The 18,290-nt window shown below is 63.9% G+C and overlaps 3 protein-coding genes across 6 annotated transcripts; 1 reads left to right on the forward strand and 2 right to left on the reverse strand.

The window, feature by feature from the left end:
- Positions 1–225: 225 nt before the first annotated feature.
- On the reverse strand, positions 226–2,838 carry C25H19orf25 (chromosome 25 C19orf25 homolog). The gene is made up of 3 exons (XM_064497442.1): positions 2,763–2,838; positions 1,781–2,026; positions 226–1,673 (listed from the first exon to the last, which is right to left on the reverse strand). Exons 2-3 carry the CDS (start codon positions 1,938–1,940, stop codon positions 1,477–1,479), a joined length of 357 nt encoding a protein of 118 aa, XP_064353512.1. The 5' UTR covers positions 1,941–2,026; positions 2,763–2,838; the 3' UTR covers positions 226–1,476.
- Positions 2,839–2,961: 123 nt separating this feature from the next.
- On the reverse strand, positions 2,962–9,616 carry REEP6 (receptor accessory protein 6). The gene is made up of 5 exons (XM_064497437.1): positions 9,409–9,616; positions 4,876–4,969; positions 4,372–4,510; positions 3,815–3,983; positions 2,962–3,110 (listed from the first exon to the last, which is right to left on the reverse strand). Exons 1-5 carry the CDS (start codon positions 9,521–9,523, stop codon positions 3,061–3,063), a joined length of 567 nt encoding a protein of 188 aa, XP_064353507.1. The 5' UTR covers positions 9,524–9,616; the 3' UTR covers positions 2,962–3,060.
- A 903-nt stretch (positions 9,617–10,519) lies between these two features.
- Positions 10,520–17,910, forward strand: PCSK4 (proprotein convertase subtilisin/kexin type 4). Of its 4 annotated transcripts, none has more exons than XM_064497406.1 (14): positions 10,523–11,230; positions 11,861–11,956; positions 12,145–12,273; positions 13,010–13,086; positions 13,221–13,309; positions 14,051–14,394; positions 14,572–14,784; positions 15,045–15,145; positions 15,517–15,620; positions 15,796–15,913; positions 16,141–16,320; positions 16,656–16,780; positions 17,090–17,209; positions 17,402–17,910. In XM_064497406.1, the coding sequence occupies exons 1-14, from the start codon at positions 11,207–11,209 to the stop codon at positions 17,806–17,808; spliced, it is 2,127 nt and encodes a 708-aa protein (XP_064353476.1). In that variant the 5' UTR covers positions 10,523–11,206; the 3' UTR covers positions 17,809–17,910. The 4 variants fall into 4 exon arrangements, with proteins under 4 accessions (XP_064353474.1, XP_064353476.1, XP_064353475.1 ...); XM_064497407.1 differs by having other exon boundaries at positions 10,524–11,230; positions 14,222–14,394; XM_064497404.1 differs by having other exon boundaries at positions 10,520–11,230; positions 14,051–14,784.
- The last annotated feature ends 380 nt before the right edge of the window (positions 17,911–18,290 follow it).

Raw genomic sequence — 18,290 nt, forward strand, 5'->3', positions numbered from 1 at the left:
CTGGGATCCCTTCTCCTCAGCTCCGCAGCTGAAGCAGGGGTGTAGGATGGGGCAGATGAGCTCAGGGGCTGAAAGAGCCAGTTCGCAGCTCTCCCCAGCACCTCAGAGCTTGCAGGAAGTCGCGTCCTCCATCCTCCAAGAGTTTCTAGCAAGAACACAGAGATTTGTGACAGCCGCAGCCCCAGGCCTTGACACGGCACGCAGAGAGCACACTGGGGTGACACGTTCCCACCACCAACAGCTTTATTAACAGACAACACGACTCCACTCCCGCCCCTGCTGTCATCGCAGGGATGGACAAGCAAACCCCAGACACGGAACGGGCCACAAAACCCAACACCGACCTCCAGGGACGGGCCCGTCGCTGCCCCCAGCCACGCGGGGCTCTCAGCTCTTCGCTTGGGCTGCTCTGGAGGAACACGCGCACTGCGCTTTGCTTGCCCGTGACCGAGATTTTCTCAGGCTGTCCACAAGCCTCTTGTAGAAGTAGCGGTTTCCATATTCCAGTTCGGTAAGGTGCTGTAGAAACATGGGCACTTGATCTTTCTTTATGTTCACATAAACAGGGATGATCTTGGTCCCATCTTTGTGGATGTTGTTGTGCAGGTTCCACTCATAGACACGCTGGCACCAACGGTCACCTAGAGACCTGGTGGACAGGAGAATGATGGCAACTCGGCTGGCCTGAATGACCTGGGTGGCTGTTAGGGCGACGGACGTCCCTGCCACTTGGTCCTGATGCTCTGTGTAGCCCTGAAACCCCTCGTTCTTCAAGACCTCGGAGATGTCCGAGGCGATGCTGTCGTCCTCAGGGCAGTACCAGATGGAGAAGTCATAGGTGAACCGGTGGTGCGAGGGCACAGACATGCCACTTACCAGGGGCGACGGCACTGAGCTCACAGCAACGACAAAGCAAGCGCGAGCTCCGCGCGTGGCCTCCTGCTCCTGCAGCCGGGCTGGGCCAGGCTTCCTGCTGGGGACCCGCTACCGCGTCCTCGTGACGGATCCGAGGGCCGGCTCCGGGGATCCCTGCCCGGCATGAGCAGCGAGAGCACTGCCACTCGCAGGGGAAAGGTCAGGCTGCGAACACGGCACAGCCCTGAGCTTCAGAAACAACCCCGCGGCCCCTCGCAGGCCTGGCGAGGGGAGATGGCAGCGGAGCCGCATGCACGCGGCCTGCCAGGGCCTCGGGGCTGCAGGGAAGCAGCAGCAGCAGCGTCAGTTCTGGTAAATCTAACACAAACAGAGCTGCCTCTGTAGTAGCTTTCAGTGACTTAGGAATAAGCAAACAGTCACGAGGGACGTCCTCAGGACGCCTGTTGCAGGTCGGCACCTACCAAAGTCCTCTGGAATCCGGGGAGAGGAGTCCTGAGTGCCGGGGACCTGCTCTAGCTTTTCAAATCAAGTAGGAGCCCGGCTGGGCGAGCTCCATCCGTGCTCCCCGCTGCCCCAGCCGCTCAGGGGAGGCGAGCGGTCTCAGAAAGCTTTTTGCCTCATTTCCAAGATATCCTGCTCCAAAGTCGCTCCCGCCCGCCTCAGCTCCTCACATTTCTCCTTCAGCAGCTGGCAGGACTCCTGCAGCTGCTGGTTCATCTCCACGTAGGAACGGCTCTGCCGATACAGGCGCTCCCTTTCGTCCTCGGCGTCCACGTGCTTCGCAGGGGCAGGGGAATCTGCCGGGGTGGGAGAGGTGGCTCAGCGGCTGCCGGCAGAGCGCCTGCCCCTCGCCCGCGCCGCGGCCGCCCCCCGTCGCGCCCCCCGTGCCCCCGGGCGGGCTCACCTGGCAAGGGGCTGCCGTCATGCCCGCCGCCCCGGGGCGGCTCCGCGGCGAGCACGAAGACGGGGTCGGACGGGCGGGTGCCCCTCACGTCCGCCAGGATCTGCTCCACGGTGGGCGGCTCAGGGCGGGTGGGCAGCACCCTCTTGGCCTTGGAGCTCATCACGGGACGGGCTCATGCACGGAGCCTGGCGCGGAGCTGAGGGGGCCGCGCCGCTCCCCCCGGACAGCCGGACCCCCCTCACTGCCCTGGACAGACAGACCCCTGCCTCGTTGTGCCCCCAGACAGACAAACCGCCCTCGCTGCCCTTAGGACAGACAGCCCCCCTCCCTCCCAGCCCCAGACTGACAGACAGAGCCCCCTCCGCCGCCCCAGGGGAAACAAACCCTCCCACTGTTCCTCCGGACAGACAGATCCCCCCCAGCCATCCCAGATGGAGAGATCCCCCCTCATCACTCCTCTGTCCCTGGGACAGACAGACAGACAGACTCCCTCCCTACTCTCCCAAGACAGACAGACCCCCCCCAATCCCTCCAGGACAGACAGACCCCCCCCGTACTGCCCCCAAGACAGACAGACAGACCAACCTCCCCCAACCCTTCCAGGCAGACAGATCCCCCTCGTACTGCCCCCAGGACAGACAGACAGACACCCCCCCAACCCCTCCGGGCAGACAGACAGACCCCCCCTGTACTGCCCCCAGGACAGACAGACCGACAGACACCCCCCCCAACCCCTCCGGGCAGACAGACAGACTCCTCAACCATCTCAGGACAGACAGACCCCCCCGTACTGCCCCCAGGACAGACAGACCGACAGGCTCCCCCCAACCCCTCCGGGCAGACAGACATCTCCCAGCACTACAGGACAGATAGCCCCCCCCCATCCTGCCCCTAAGACAGACAGACGCCCCCCCCCAAGCCCTCCAGACAGACAGACCGACTCCCCCCCGCTCCCCGGACAGACAGACGCCTCGCGCCTCACCCCGCCGCGTCGTCCCGGCCACCGTAGCGCCCAGGCCGCGCCCACATCCTCCCGCCCCCCCACTTCCGCCTCTCCCCCACCCTCATAGGGCCACGTGACGGCCGCGTCACCGCCCTCCGGGCCCCGCCCCCTCTTAAAGGACCCGGCGCGGCAGCGCGTTGCAATGGCGACGCCCCCCCCGCAGGGAGCACACGGGAGCGGCGGTTGGGGGCGCCGCGGCCCCGGGGCTTTATTACGTAGCACCCCCCCCCGCCCCCGGCGGCCGGAACCGGAAGCGGGGCGGGAGCGGGGTCCCGCCTCACTGGTGCCGCGGCGGCTCTCGGTGCGGGCTCAGCGCTGCTCTGGCGGCTGCGGGGCGAGAGGGGGGACCGGGGTCAGCGCGGCCCGAACGGGGCCTCGGCCCGGAGCCGCCCTCCCCTCGCGGCGGCGTTACCCGCCCCCCCCCGCGGCCCCCCCGGCGGCACCGGCTCGGGGGTGGGGGGGCTCGAGAGCAGGCCGAGAAGCCGGACACTAGCGCTACAGCTGGGGCGGGAGAGGCAGCTCGGGGGGCGGCGGGGAGGCCGGGGAGCGCTATGGCAGGGGAAGCACCGCCGCCCGCGGGAGCCGGGCCGGGAGCAGCGGGAGAGCCGGGCGGAGCGGGCGGGCGCCTTCCCCGGGCTGGGCAGGGGCTCCCGCGGCTCGTACATACGGACAGGCTGAGCTGCGGCTGAGGGGCCACCTCGGCCGCCAGGCGGGCTCTGCTGCGGACCAGAGTCTGCAGGACTGCACGGGGAGGCGCGGAGAGAAAGAGAGAGGAGTAAGAGAGGGGCAGAACCAGCCGCTGGCTCCCGCGGCTGCGGGCCGGGCAGGACAACGCGGCGGCCGGCCCAGAGCGCGGCCCGCGGGGCACGGGGACGTGGTCCTCTTGGTGGTACTTAACGTTAGAGCAGCCCGCGTCCCGCTGGGGTCCTCGGCCCTCACGTCCCCAAACACGAGAGGGCGCGTGGGGCAGCCGCCATGCTCCGTCCAGCGGGACGGCGGCAACCGGGAGCAGGAGACGGGGCCGTCGTTACCTTCTCCGGTGACGATGGAGGCTGCGTCCAGGGCTCTGGTGCTGAGGCTGCCGAGCACGTTGTCCACAGCCTGGTGGTGCTTGAGGAAGCAGGGCCGGATGAAGCTCTGGTACAGCACCTGGGACCCGTTCCAGGACACGGGCGCCATGCACCACACCAGGAACAGGCACTGCAGGGGCGAGAGACGCTCCAGAGCTGGAAGACCGGAGCCAAGGGGGGAGGCAGGGCACGCAGGAGCCGAGCTCGGCAGCCTCCAGATGCAGGGGAGTTACAGGGCAGCGGCTGAGATGTTCCAGCCTCATCCAGCCCAGGTCTGCTCCTGTCCAGAGGCAGCTTCCCAGGGCTGGAGGTCCCGGGGCCAGGGCTGACTGCAGTGAGCTCCGCAGGGGACCGTCCTGAGCCGGACAGTGGCCTCCTACTAAGTTACACCCGGCTGCCACCGTCATGACCGCCCTGCTATGGGGTCAGAGCCCACCAAAGGTTTTCCTGTAGGTTCAGCCATGGCGTGAGGGGTCTCCAGCCTCTGCGGGCCCCTGCTCCCTCTGCGGAGCTGTTACCTTCCCAGCGTAGTAGAACGGGAACCAGTAGAGGAAAGTGTCCGAGAAGAACTCGGCTACGCTGAAGACGCCGTACACCACCCAGTACGTGAGCCACGTGGTATCGTCCTCCTTGTTGGAGCTCTCAATGGCTTTGATGCTGCGGGAGGAAGAGGGGAGAGGTGGCTGCTTCTCCGGTCCCGTTTCTCAGATGGAGACATCTCCCCCAGTCCCCCAAACTTCAGAGCAAAGCCGGGTACCAGGCTCCGCTGCCCCAAGTCGGGACCTTGCCAGGCCCCAGGGTTTTCAAGACATTTGTTTTCAGGAGCCCTTGTTTCCTCAGGGGCTTCCCAGTCATAACCAGCCTGGCAGCGTTCATTCACCAGACACCCGGTCCCGCAGCTAAGGCAGGGGATGCTCTTCAGCGTGACAACACTCGACGTTTAACACCCCGTTGGCAGCTCAGCGTCAAACTGGGCTGCCCAGCAGACGCTGCAGCGGGGCCGGGCCGAGGCGGGTACTTACGAGACATACGCGGGGTAGACGAAGCCGATGAGGTTGCAGAGCAGCGCTGCGCCGTAGCCGAACGCGAGGTACAGCCCCAGGAACGCGACGGAGCCTGGGCCGGGGGAGACAGCGAGAGCCGTGCGTTTGCCAGGCCGGAGACTGCCGGGAGAGCCAGCCAGGCAGCAGCTCGGCTGGGCAGGTTTCCCTCCCCGCGGTGGGAATTCACCGTGCAGATCCTGGCAGCCGGCTGCTGCAGGCGGCCAACGTCTGCCCCCCCTCAGCCCCAGCTGGAGGTGGCAGGAAGCAGCCGCGCGGCGCAGGGGGCTCCCAGCACAGCGCGGGAGCTAGCGAGCGTCCGGAGCAGAGGTGCGAGTGCCGGGGACCCCCAGGTGGGGAAGGGGTGTGCGCGGTAACAGCCGCCCCATGCTTATTTAAAAGAACCCTCCACGCGTCAGGCTGCTCAACACCCATCTGGAGCGGCCGCGTTGATGCCCCGGAGAGCCTGGCGCAGCCCGTGCCGGGGTGAAGGTGCTCCCTCTCCCAGGAGGCCACGCACCCGCACCCGCACCCTGGGACTCTGCCAAGCACCGTCGGCATCGGAGATGCCCAGGCACAAACTGCTGAGGAAGAAAGTTCTGGTTTTGTCACTGTTTGTCCCCGCCTTGAGCTGGAAGGGACTTTCCCGCAGCAAACTCGGAGCACCTTTGACACGCAGCAGGCCTGGACCCAAGCCAGCGCTGCAAGGTGGCTGAACGGCGGAGACTTTAACGCTCACACCTACGGTCCAAAGGTGAGGGCCTCCACGGAGCAACCGCGCTGCTCCCGACACCCCGAGCATCTGGCGCCGTCCGCACGCCGCGGAGCGCAGAGCCGCTCGGCGTTTTGATAACCCGGAGCACTCCTCAAGGGCAGGCCGCGCTACCGGAGCCAGGAGCTCCGAGAGGAGGGCCGCAGCCGGCTGCGCAGGGTGGACGTGCGCGGGGCAGACGGGGCCGCGCAGGACGAGCTCTGCCGTCCCCGCAGCCCTCCTCGGGGCAGCGGCGGGGAGCCCAGGCCAGGCTGCCCGGGACCTGCAGCGCCCCGAGCGCGCACTCAAACTGCCCGGATTCGGGGCACGCATCCCCTCCCTGCCTTCTGCACACAGCCCCCGGACGCGCACTCGCTCTCTGTTAGGAATTCAGCCCCCCTGAGAACAGCAATCCAAACCCGCTTTCCTGTTATTAAATTAAATCGTTAAATTAAATGTAAGCCAAGGCTCCGGTTGTTTGGAGCCTCCCCAGCCTGAGGCTCGCGGGAGGCGAGATCGGAGGAGTCTGGAGAGCCGGGAGGCTCTGCGGGAGCCCCAGTGGTTGGGATGGTGGGAGGCAGAAAGAGCAGCCCTTGCTGCCAAAACCGCTGCTGCGGCAGAGCCCTCGCCCGCGCGCTGGCCCCTCTCCTGGCGCACGGCACGGCGAGGCGCTGGCACTGACACGTCCCCTCAGCCCGGCTGCACCCCGGCCGCACGGACACCTGCCCAGGGCAGCCAAAAGCTGACCCCGAAGGGACGGGGCAGGAAAGCAACCCTGGAGCACGCGGAGCTAAAGGAAGGACGTTCGCTGTCGCATCCCGGCAGCGTCTCCGCTGTTGCACACCCTGTTCACGACACCTCTCCATGTGCAGGAGCCTCTTACTCTGCAGCTCGCAGGAAAGCCAAGGCTTAACCCCACCTGAGACGGGAATTAGAGGAAAGCCTTTGCTGGGGCATGAAGGACAGATTATCCCAGATCTGCTCACAGCAGCATTTCTTCTCCTTTCCCTGTCTCGCTGCCGGGCACCCCGGGCTCGGGGCACCGAGGTGGCTTTGGGTCTTCCCAGAGACAGGCAGGAGCAACACCATTTCCCTGCAGCTCACGCGGAGCAATCGCAACCTTCCCTCGAAGGAAAACTATCAGGCAGGTTCAGACAGCTCTGGGTTTCATTCTCTGGAGAGACCTACCATGGATTTTATGGGCTGCCTAAGTTTAGCTCCTGCAGAAATTTATATAAAAAAAGAGACTTAGCGTATAAAGAAAAGCCTTGTGCTGCAGGAGGAGCTCAGCCCTCCGCGGGTGTCACCGCACAGCCAGGGCCTCCCACGCGTTTCTCCCGCTCCAGATCCCCTCCATCCCCAAAGCATTTTGCGCACGAAACCCACGGACTCCCCGGGCAGCAGACGGGGAGCAGCTAAACGGGCTCTCAGCTCCCGCCCCACGGCAGCACTTGACCCCCGGCCCCAGGGCTGGAGCACCAACCCCCCCACGGAGACCCAGCCCTTGTCTCCTTGCAGGGGAGGAGACATTTGGAAGAGATCTAATTGACAAAAGCAGCATCTAAAAGAGAGCGAGGTTTTGCCGACACAGCGCGCTGGCAGCGGGACATCGTCCTTGTCCAGCCCCGCTTTCACCAGCTCAAGCCATGACCTGGCCGTGCCGGCCCGGAGCAGCGCAGCCTCTGCACGGCAGCCCCGGCTCCTTGCGGGTTCAAAAGATGCCGAACAGACACTGCTGGGTTAAAACACAAATTAGTAACGGCTCCGAGCCCAGGGAAGGAAAGAAATCTGATAGCTGTTGTTTAGCGGCAGCCTCGTAAGAACACAGCTATTAGCTCCAGTATAAGCGATGCCTCTGCGCTTTCCCTAACAAAAGCGCTTCGCACAGACGCGCCCGAGCACAACCGGAGCCCCAGGCCTCTGCTTAGGAGACACCTGAGCATCAGGTGTCACTTCCCAGCACAACCTGCTCCGAGAACGCAGCCGCACGAGCCCGTTCCTGCACGCGTTTCCAAAACGAAGTGGAAAAACTAGCTCTGCGGCCGGTAAGAGCCCGGCGCTCACAAGGCGAGGTGAAAGCTGGGGGACACGCGTGCCGGGACGCAGGCAAGAGGCAAAGCCGGAGCCCGTCGCGGGGGCGTTCACGCTAGATCAGAGCCCGCAGCCGGGCAAGTCGCAGAGCACCGGGCCGCTCCACGTGGCAGAGCCCCGGGTCGCCCCACGCCGGGAGCACGGCCCGAAGCGGCGGTGAGGGGTCAGGCGGTGCCGGGGGCAATACCCGGGAGAGATAACGCTGGTTTCTCATTAATGAGCAAACAGGATCTAGCTAACGAGCAGACCTCTGCCCTCCCTCCGCGACAGGCGAGCCCATGGGGCAGCCGCAGCCTGGCCCCCCGCACCGGCACGGAGGGGCCCGTCTGCAGCCGCTAATTCCATCCGCTGCGTTTTTGCCGTCTGCCCGTCCGCGGCCCAGGGACCCTCCCCGGCCCGCGCCGAGGTTGTGGGGAGCTGAGCCGAGACCGGCAAACAAACCGAGGCGGTTTGAAAGCACATCCCGTCCCAGGCCGGGGCTGCGGGCAGGAGCTAAGGGCAGCGTTTTGCACCTGCAGGCAGGGAGCGCGTGGAGGAGCGTTAGATCAAAGGGGAGGTGAGGACAGTCGGCACAACACCCCCCGGCCCCCAGCACCCCCCGGCCCCCAGCACCCCCCGGCCCCCCCCGGCTCCCAGGACGAAGCCGGCCCTCTGCAAGCGGCAGACACCCACCAGCGCGGCAGCCTGCCCTGCCGCGGGGCAGCTCTCCCCCGGGGTCCGGGCTCACCCCCCGCTCTGGGGCAGCGCTGGGGGGGAGGGCAGAGCCCAGAGGAGCGGTGAGGGGCACCGCAGGAAAGAGGGGGGCCCGTGGGGACACCCACAACAGGGGTGTGCAGGAACGGACAGGCAGGGCCCATGGGGCAGGAGGATCTCTATGACATAAGAGGGATCTCCATGGGGCGATGGGGATCCCAGGAGATTCTCCAAGGGGTGGGGATCCTTATGGGGCAGGGGGATCTCTGTGGGCAGGGGCATCCCCGGAGAGTCCCCATGGGGTAAGGCCATCCCTCCAGAGCCAGGGGGACCTCCGTGGGGTTGGGGAATCGCCCCGGAGCAGAGGGATCTCTCCAGCACACGGGGAGCCCCACGCGGGACGTCTTTGGGGCAGAGGGATTCCCCCATAGGGCAGGGGATCCTCGAGAGGTCTTTAAGAAGCAGAGGGATCCCCATGGGACAGGGAAACCCCCGGGGCAGAAGGATATGCAGGGGCAAGGAGATCCCTATGGGTCGTGGGGATCCCTCATGGGGCAGAGGGACACCCATGGGGCAGAGGGAACCCTATGGGGCAGCAGGATCTCTATGGGGCAGAGAAATCCCTACAGAGCACAGGTATATCCATGGGGCAGGGGAATCCCCACAGGGCAGCAGACTTTCTATGGGGCAGCAGGATCTCCACAGGGCAGGGGGACCCTGTGGGGCAGCAGGATCCCTATGGGGCAGAGGGACCCCCATGAAGTAGGGGGATCCCTATAAGGCAGGGGTACCCCCATGGGGCAGAGAGATCCCTATGGGCCAGAGAGACCCCCATGGGGCAGAAAGATCCCTATGGGGCAGAGAGATGCCTATGGGGCAGCGGGATCCCTACGGGGCTGGGGGATTCCCCTGGGGCAGGGAGGCCCCTACGGGGCCGGGGGGTCCCGGTGGGGCAGGGGGCCCCGCGGGGCCGGGCGCACCTGTGGCCAGGTAGAGCCGCTGGACGCCGGTGCGGGCCTCGAGGCGGCCCAGCAGGTCGGCGAGCGGCCCGGGCCGCTCCAGGACGCGCTGCAGGCGCTGCGGCACCGTGCCCATGGCTGCGCCCGTGGCTGCGCTCCGCCGCCGGCCCCGCTCCTCCCGCCGCCGCCGCTGCCCCCGGGCCGGGCCGAGCCGCGAGGGCGGGGCGCGGCTCCGCTCCGCCGCCGTCGCCCCGGCAACGCCGCGGGGGGGGCCATGGCGGCGGGGGGGGCCGTGGCGGCGCTGCTGCCGCTGCTGCTGGCGGCCGCGGCCGCGCCGGGCCCCGCGGGGCCCCGCGTCTTCCTCAGCAGCTGGGCGGTGCGGGCGGCGGCGGGGCCGCGGGGGGCGGCTCGTCTGGCCCGCCGCCACGGGCTGCTCTGCCTCGGCCAGGTGAGGGCGGCCTGGGCCCCCGCGGGGCTCGGCCCCCCTGGGCCTGGCCCTCTCTGGGGCTCGGCCCCCCGCCTGCGGCCTGTCCCCGTATGGGGCCTGTCCTGCTTCGGGGCTCGGCCCCTCTGGGCCTGCCCCCCATATGGGGCCTGGCCCCCCGCCTGCGGCCTATCCCCCATATGCGGCCTGGGCCCCTATGGGGCTCGGCCCCCCGCCTGCGGCCTGTCCCCGTATGGGGCCTGTCCCCCCCATCTGGGCCTTGGTCCATCGTCTAGGCCCTGTCCCCCTTCTGGGGCTCATCCCCCAGCCTAGAGCTCGTCCCTCCGTCTGGGGCCCGTCCCCCCACATGGGGCCTGTCCCCTGTCTGGGGCTCATCCCCTGTTAGGGGTCTGTCCCCCCGTTTGGGACCTGTTCCCCTGCTGGGACCTGTCTCCCGTCTGGGACCCGGTCTCCCCTCTGGGGCCTGTCCCAAATCTGGGACCCGGTCCCCTCATCTGGGGTCTGTCCCCCTCAGCTCGGACCTGGTCCCCCATTTGGGGCCCAATCTGTCATTTGGGGCCTGTCCCCCCTCTGGCTCCCCATCTCAGGCCCGGCCCCCCCGAATCCGACCCTCCCGGGCCAAGGCCCCATCTGCGCCCCCCAGGGCCGCGGGGGACGCTCGGGCCCCGAATCCAGTCCCTCTTTCCTCGTGCCAAAGCTCCCATCTGGACGTGGGGAGCGGGAGCCCCCTCCTCCCCGCCCCGCTGGGCAGCCGGCCGCAGCGAGGAAAGGCTCGCGGGGCAGGGAGGAGGCCAGCGCGCGGAGCCGGGGCAGCGCCCGCATCTGCTCCCTGGGGTATTTTTCACTCTGGGTCTGTGCTCCCCAGCTCTCTCCAGCATGCCTCTGTACCGGGAAGCTTTTAGCAGGGTGCTGTTTTTATTTTAAAGGAGGGCATGCAGTTATTCCATCTAACAGCATGAGCCATTGGTTTTAAACTCTCTCCAGCATGCTGAAGCAGATGCAAATGAAAATTAAGGAGGAAATTGGTGCAATAGGGCTGCACGGACCTAGGTATTCATGGCCTTGGGTGCCTGCATTAGAGCTGCCCCCAGGGGCTGGCTGAGCGAGGAAATATAAGCTCGTCTTGAAGAGTGCCTCGTCTCCCGGTGGTGCTCCCTGGTTGTCCTGCCGTACATGACTCATGTATTAAACATCTCCTTTTGATCTCTACAACCCGTGTCGAGCTGGCACGCACGCCCCTCGTCTGGCTGCTTGTCTGGAAATGACCTCCCGAGCAGCTCCGTGTCCCCGCAGGTGATCGAGGGAGAGCCTTATTACCATTTCAAACACCGAGGCACCGCGCAGAAGTCCTTAAGCAGACACTGGGGCTGGAACATGCGCCTGAAGAAAGAGCCCAAGGTAAGGAGCAGGTGATCGCAGGGGGCTGGGGCTGCCAGCACACCGTGGTGAGCAGAGATAAGGGTTCAGGCCTGGAGACACCACAGCGGTGTTAACACATCCTGGTTCATTTGCCGGCCTCGGGGCCGCTGTACCATTCCTACCCGAGCGGTGTGGTTATCTCTGAGACACTGTTCTGCATGGTCCAGAGACACGAGCATCACACCGGCGTCTGGCCACGCAGCCAGAGATGAGGAGCGTCGAAGGCTCCTTCTCCTCCTGTTAAGGTAAAAGAGCCGTGCGAAGGGATGGGACACACCAGCTGTGAGTGTTGAATATCCCAGATTTTGGGACGCACCAGCTGTGAGTGTTGAATATCCCAGATTTTGGGACACACCAGCTGTGAGTATTAAATATCCCAGATTGTGGGACACACCAGCTGTGAGTACTGAATATCCCAGATTGTGGGACACACCAGCTGTGAGTACTGAATATCCCAGATTGTGGGACACACCAGCTGTGAGTGTTGCAGGCACATAGAGGCTGAACGGAGGCACTGTGGGATCAAAGCACGCGTGAGGCTTGCCGGGTGGCCCCAGGAGGAGCCCCCAGCTCTGCCCGACACCCACGAGGGACCTGCTTACTGTTCAGGTTCACTGGTTTGAGCAGCAAACCGTGAAGAAGCGTGTGAAGAGAAGCGTCACGGTGGTGCCGACAGATCCCTGGTTCCATAAACAGTGGTACATGGTGAGATTTTTGCTGCTCTTGCTTCCTGTCTCCCCCTTCTAATCCCGATGTCCTCAAGCAAATCATCTCCCCTACGCATAAATACGGCTAATACTGACAGTGATGATACAGCAGAGCAGCCTCTGAAGGGCATTCACAGCCGGCTGCCCAGAGCGACCCTGGCTGATCAGATTTAATCTGTTTTCTAGAACAACGATGTCAGTCCAGATCTGAACGTCCTCAGTGCTTGGGGCAAAGGGTACACTGGTCTGGGAGTTGTGCTCTCCATCCTGGACGACGGGATTGAGAAGGATCATCCAGACCTGTCTCCTAACTACGTAACTATAATTACTGCCTCCAGGGCTAAGTAGCGAAGGCTCCAGGAAGCTGCACGCTGCTGCTTTATAGCACGTTGTCTCCAGGGGAGGGTGGGAGCCGATACCTTTATCCGGCTGATGGGACTTTGCACTGGGAATTCAACCTCTCCCTGGCTGGATCAAAAGGCTTAGTATTTTCACAATGAGTTCTCACATCAAGGAAACGTTAGAACTTGTACATGCAATTTGTAAAGGCAACACTCAAGCTCCAAAAATAGTCAGATGTAATTAGACCAAGCTGCAAAGCAAGTAAACCTTGTAAGCCCTCACGTGCTCAGAAAGCAAAGGGAACAAGTGAATCTTAATCAGTTCTTTATAAAAACATAGTTCTTGGGTCCTTTTTGCTAACTCCGTTGCAGGGAGTTAGATTAGACTCACCCATAGCCCCTGGCAAGTTGTGCTGTGTTTTCTCATCGAATGTGAACCTGGGTACTGTGAGCCAGTACCACGACATGCAAAGTTACACTGGTATAATGAAACCCCGTTTAAAACAATTTCAGGTTAATCTGATGCAGTTGCTGGGCGCAGATGGGCCTCCCTGGCGCTGTCGGGGTTGCGGGAGCAGCAGGCTTGCTGGGAGGCAGGGCGATTCCGAGGGCCGGACACGGGGCTGAGCGCCAGGAAGGCTGTCTCAAGTTGTTGCAACAACAAACTTCTTAATGCAGTTTTCTCACGCTGGTGCCCCTTTCTGCAACAGGATCCCCTCGCAAGTTACGACTTCAACAGCAATGACCCCGATCCACAGCCCAGATACAACGCCTGGGACGAGAACCGGTGGGTTTTCCTGGCTGGCTGTGCAGACAAATCTCTGCTCCCTGTGCTGGGTGTTTCTTATCTCTCCGGGCTGAGACCGTTCCAGGCCCTTTTACTCCTCACTGTGGATCGATCACAATCTAACTACCCCTCAGGCACGGCACACGTTGTGCAGGAGAAGTGGCAGCTGTAGCCAACAACCGAATTTGTGGAGCAGGCGTTGCGTACAACGCAAAAGTTGGAGGTGAGCAGTTACTCCCACTTGCTGGTGTGGTGCGGGAAGGGAGTCACGAACGAGCTCAGATGCCCCGGAGGAGTGTGTGGCTCCAGGCCCACAGCGAGGCTGTACCTCATCGGGCTGATGCTAACGTCATCCTGATCCAAATGCTGCAAAGACAGCTTTGGCTTCCCTAAGAGCAGCGTGGCTGAGTCAGCGTTGCAAAGTCCTTGCTGGCAGGGATTTCTGCGACCCTTGTCCCCACTCTGAAGGGAGGCAGGAGCCGGGGCTTTCTGAAAAAATCAGGCCCTTGAACCGGAGCCTTGTAGCAGCGCTTTGAGAGTGAATCTCTGGATCTTGTTTTGCGTGTGTAGAAGCACTGAGAGCTTCCCACAGCGGCTGGGCTGCTCTGGAGGAAGCCGATGGCTCGGAAGACACTAGAGGGTGCTGCTTAGTTACAGCAAACCGAGCAGTGGTGCGAGGCTCCGCTGCTGCGAGCCTGGTCCGCAGAGCTGCTCTTGGCACGGTCCTGGGGTTGCTGGGTCCCTGGAGCCGTGGGGACTTAATGCCCTTCTGCAACAGAAGGTTTGGCCAGGCAGCACCAGCAACACGCAGGCTTAGGTTCCCCCGAGGAAGCATGTGTGGCGAATGGGGCTGAAAGCTGGGATAACTTGCTGAGCTTAGCTGCGAGAGGATTAACAAGGAGCCTCGGGCACACGCTCACAGCAGTGGCTGCAGACCTGCAGGAGCCTGATCTCCTTTTGGCAGGATTATGCGAAAGGTGCCCACAGCAACGAGGGAGCAAAGCCAGGGGCCAGCGCGATCCCGCTCTCTCCCTGGGCTCCTCTGGAACACGAGATGCTCATGTCCACCCGGAGCCTGCCGCAAGGCATCGCTGGCTACCTGACTGCGGCTGCTCTCATCTTGCTGGCCCTGCAGGTGTGCGGATGCTGGATGGTCTCATCACCGACATTGTGGAGGCTCAGTCCCTGAGCTTCCATCCCCAGCACATCCACGTCTACAGTGCCAGCTGGGGCCCCGAGGACGACGGGAAGACTGTGGACGGGCCAGGAGCGCTGGCCACCGAGGCCTTCTACAAAGGCGTCACAAATGTAAGCACAGTCTTGGCACCTCCGACTTTGCTGGCTCTGAACCCAACCTGCTGTTGGCAGGAGCTGGGCTGGCGCTGGGTCCTCGCGCTGCAGTGGGAAGAGATCCTCCAGGCTCTCCGCAGCGTGTTGCTGGGAGAGCATCAAGGGAGGACTCCCTGCTCCCGCTCCATCTGCCAGGGGCGGGGAGGCCTCGGTTCGGTCTTCATCTGGGCCTCCGGCAACGGCGGGCTCCACCACGACGACTGCAACTGCGACGGGTACACCAACAGCATCTACACCCTGTCAGTCGGCAGCACCTCTGCAAGCGGTCAGATACCCTGGTACAGCGAGGCCTGTTCCTCCACCCTCACCACCACCTACAGCAGCGGCACGAGGAGCGAGAAGCAGATTGTGAGTCCCCCCCAGCTCCTCCCAGGGCAGCGACCCTCTAGCAGACACCGTTCCCAGTATGGAGCAGGTTCATCTGGACCCTTCTTACCTGGGCAGGGAGAGGGGACTTTATGAAAGCATCTGTATTAGGCCTTGAAGGCATGGAAGGACCAGGCAAAGAGAACCCAAGGGAGTGTTTTTTGAATGGATCCATTCCAGTCCGTCCTGCCCTCTGCTCCATCAGCAGGCAACTGCCCCAAGAACCCCCTCTCCTTCCCTAGGTCACCACTGACTTACGTCATCGCTGCACCGACAAGCACTCGGGCACCTCTGCCTCCGCCCCGCTGGCTGCTGGAATGATTGCCCTTGCTCTGGAGGCCAAGTAGGTCCCAGCAAGGCAGCGGTCCCGTCCCTCAGCCCAGGGCACACGTGGTGCCTCACGGAGACCCTGCAGTGCCGAGGAAGAGGGGCTTCACCCTGTTGCCAGGGGGGCTTTGGGGTGTGGAGCTGAGGTCTCCCTGTGCTCTCATGGGGCAACCTGTTCTCCTGGAGGACAGGGGCCAGAGACAGGAAGGGAGTTGTCCTCTGGAGGTGCCCATTTCTCCCATTTCAGCAATCAGGAAAGTTGTGGGAGGGACTAGCTTGGACCCAGACAACTAACTTTCCAATATCAGAAGTTAGAAGGGCCAAATTTCAGCCTCAAAAGCTAACCCAAAATAGAGACCTCTGTCCCAAAGCCCTCCTTGCTTCCAGCCCAGCACTGACCTGGCGTGACATGCAGCATCTCGTGGTCAGGGCCTCCAAGCCCGCCCACCTGCAGGCAGAAGACTGGGCTGTGAACGGCGTCGGGCGCAAGGGTGAGTGGATGTCTTGGCCATTGCCCGTCCTGTGCACTTCTGCTTCCCTTCTGCCATTTCTGGGAGGACGTGTTGCCCCCTTAAACTGTTCACCAGCATTTCTGGAGAGGAGCCCTCCGGCACTCTCGTGTCACAGGTCTCATGTGCCTTCTCTTGGGTGGCATCTACCTTTCAGTGAGCCACCACTACGGCTACGGGCTCCTGGACGCTGGTCTGCTGGTGGAGCTGGCCAAGAAGTGGACAGGAACTCGGCCTCAGTGGAAGTGTTCGGTCAAGGCACTTCACACCCCCCGGTAAGGAAAGAAACACCCCCCACCCCGGGCCCAACTTCACCTGAGCTGGTGCAGGCACTTTCTTACAGCAGAGTCATGCTGTGCCCAGTGCAGGAACTGGGCCTTGCTTCCCGGGAAAGCGCTGCACGGCTTCTGCTGTAGCCACAGGGCCATGGTTAGAGGTTGCAGAGGGCAGGATGTCCATGGAGGGGGGAGAGAAGCTCTTACCTCTGCCTCATACCTCGTAGGAACATAGGCTCCAAGCTCACCATCCCTGTGAATGGCTCCTTCTGCTCGGGGAGGACCAAGGGCATCCGCTCCCTGGAGCACGTCCAGGTCCAGCTCTCCCTGAGCTACAGCAGGAGAGGGGACCTGGCGATCGCTCTGACCAGCCCAATGGGGACCACGTCCACACTGGTGGCTGTGCGGTAAGGGGGCTCCATGGGCGTTCAGCAAGTTTATGGGGAAGCACGTTGCGATGGAAACATCGTGGTGCAGAGATTTACCTACTGCCCTGGGGGGTGGGTGGGGTGGGGGGTCTTCTGACAGCCTCTCCCAGTGCCAGAAGAGCCAACCCCACAGTGAAGTGGCTCCTTCTGGCCCCCACAGGGGAACGAGCTCACAGTACCTGAGGCTGAGACTCCTCTGTAATCCATGCTACGCCTTGGCAATGCCTCATTATACCAAGAACTGGGAGACTCCAGGGCCTCCTTGGACTGCATCCCTCCCCTCCAGCCCTGCGCTCATGGCTCTTCTCCCCCAGCCCCTATGACACCAGCAGGGAAGGCTACAAGGACTGGACCTTCATGTCCACACACTTCTGGGATGAGGACCCCCGTGGGACCTGGACGCTCCTCCTGGAGAATAAGGGCGATGCCTATAACACAGGTGAGCACCCGGGGCAGCGAGCCCCATTCACCAGGCTCACCCAGGGCCCAGCCATTCTTTCCTCCTCCCTTCCCCTCTCCTGACTAGTGATTTGTCAGTCTTACTCTTTTCCTCATCCCTGCTGGGTGCAGGGTCTGGCCCGATCCCTCTTTTTCTGCAAGGTTTTGGAAGGGGCAGGGTCACCTTTGCTTGCATTTTGAGGGTCTTCCCAGACAGCACATGGCCGGGGAGGGGGGCATTGCTCGCTCCCCTCCGCGCGGCCCCAGAGCTCCCGGCACCGGACCAGGAGCCCCATCTCCCGCCCCGCAGGCGTCCTGACCAGCTTCCTCCTGCACCTCCGCGGCACGGACGAGGACATGACGCGCCGGCGCTTGGTGGCCTCTGCTGCGAGCAAGTGCGTTAAGCGGGATGCGCGGGGAGCCTGCGAGGGTGAGTGCTCCCCTTCCAGGCACTGACGCTCCTGGGCTGCCCGACGCAGGCAGAGCCGCTGCGCCACCCGGGAGGCTTCCCGAGGGCGTCCCTATGCTGGGCAGGAGGGGACAGTGCTGTCACAGGCCCCCGGGGCTGCCAGCAGGCCCCAGCCCCCCTCAGCCCCGGCTCACAGCACCTCTCCCTCCGCAGAGTGCGGTGACTCATTCTACGCCTACCAGCGCTCGTGCCTGTCCTACTGCCCTCCACGCTACTACAGCCGCACCCGCGGATCCGGCGTCTGCGCCCGCTGCCACCCCTCCTGCTACACGTGCCGGGGGGCCTCGGCCAACAACTGCACGGCCTGTCCCCCCGCCGGCACCTTCGACGAGCTCTCCCACTCCTGCTCGCCTCCGCGGGGCTCACCCAGCCGCGCCGCGCCGCAGCGGGCGCATCTCCCCGTCCTCGTCCTGCTGAGCCTGGTCTGCGGGAGCCCCGTCCTCTTAGCCGTCCCCTGCGTCACGTACCGCGCGGCCTTCTGCGCCGGCTGCCTCTGCTGGTGGCAGATGGCACGTGGTGGCCTTGGACGGGGAGGACAGAGTTGCAGCAGCCCCGGCTGACGGACACACGCTGCAGAAACCTGCACAGACGCTCTGCTGTCCCCCAGCCTGGGACAGAGTTGGCCTTGCAGGGCCTCCGAAATAAACTGGTTGTTGCCACTCTGGGCTGCCCTCCTTTGCTGGGAAGGGGAGAGGGACTTCCCTTGCCTGCAGCTCCTGGGCTGAGCCCACTCCATTCCCAGCTCCCTGTATCGGCAGGGGCGCAGGGACAGCGCGTACCTCCCCGCCTGGCTTGTCCCCTGCGTCACCCCAGGGGCTCGAGCGTGCCGGGAGGGCCTGGCCGGGCGCTGGTGGGGGCTGCGCGCTGCGAGTGAGCTATTTCCAGCAGGGCTCAGCTGCACGTCCGCGGACGGAGCCGGAGCCCTGCGCCCTTTCCCAGGCGCGAAGGGACAGCGGTGGGAGGAGACGTGACTTCCCTCCAAACAGCTGCACCCGAGTAAACACATCCAGCTCCTCGAGCATTAGCTCAGCCATGAGCTCAC

This window comes from Dromaius novaehollandiae, chromosome 25 (assembly GCF_036370855.1).
Source record: "Dromaius novaehollandiae isolate bDroNov1 chromosome 25, bDroNov1.hap1, whole genome shotgun sequence".
NCBI lineage: Eukaryota > Metazoa > Chordata > Aves > Casuariiformes > Dromaiidae > Dromaius > Dromaius novaehollandiae.

Excerpts from the sequence above, each read along its gene's own strand:
- PCSK4 (XM_064497404.1), top strand. The coding sequence starts at position 11,207 with ATGCGCCTGAAGAAAGAGCCCAAG. Across the intron at positions 11,957-12,144 it reads TCCATAAACAGTGGTACATG|AACAACGATGTCAGTCCAGA; the intron begins GTGAGATTTTTG and ends TCTGTTTTCTAG. Across the intron at positions 15,146-15,516 it reads GCCCTTGCTCTGGAGGCCAA|CCCAGCACTGACCTGGCGTG; the intron begins GTAGGTCCCAGC and ends CCTTGCTTCCAG.
- C25H19orf25 (XM_064497442.1), bottom strand. The coding sequence starts at position 1,940 with ATGAGCTCCAAGGCCAAGAGGGTGCTGCCCACCCGCCCTGAGCCGCCC. Across the intron at positions 1,674-1,780 it reads TGACGGCAGCCCCTTGCCAG|ATTCCCCTGCCCCTGCGAAG; the intron begins GTGAGCCCGCCC and ends CCACCCCGGCAG.
- REEP6 (XM_064497437.1), bottom strand. The coding sequence starts at position 9,523 with ATGGGCACGGTGCCGCAGCGCCTGCAGCGCGTCCTGGAGCGGCCCGGG. Across the intron at positions 4,511-4,875 it reads GTCTACCCCGCGTATGTCTC|CATCAAAGCCATTGAGAGCT; the intron begins GTAAGTACCCGC and ends TTCCTCCCGCAG. Across the intron at positions 3,111-3,814 it reads CTCCATCGTCACCGGAGAAG|CCGCCAGAGCAGCGCTGAGC; the intron begins GTAACGACGGCC and ends CTCGCCCCGCAG.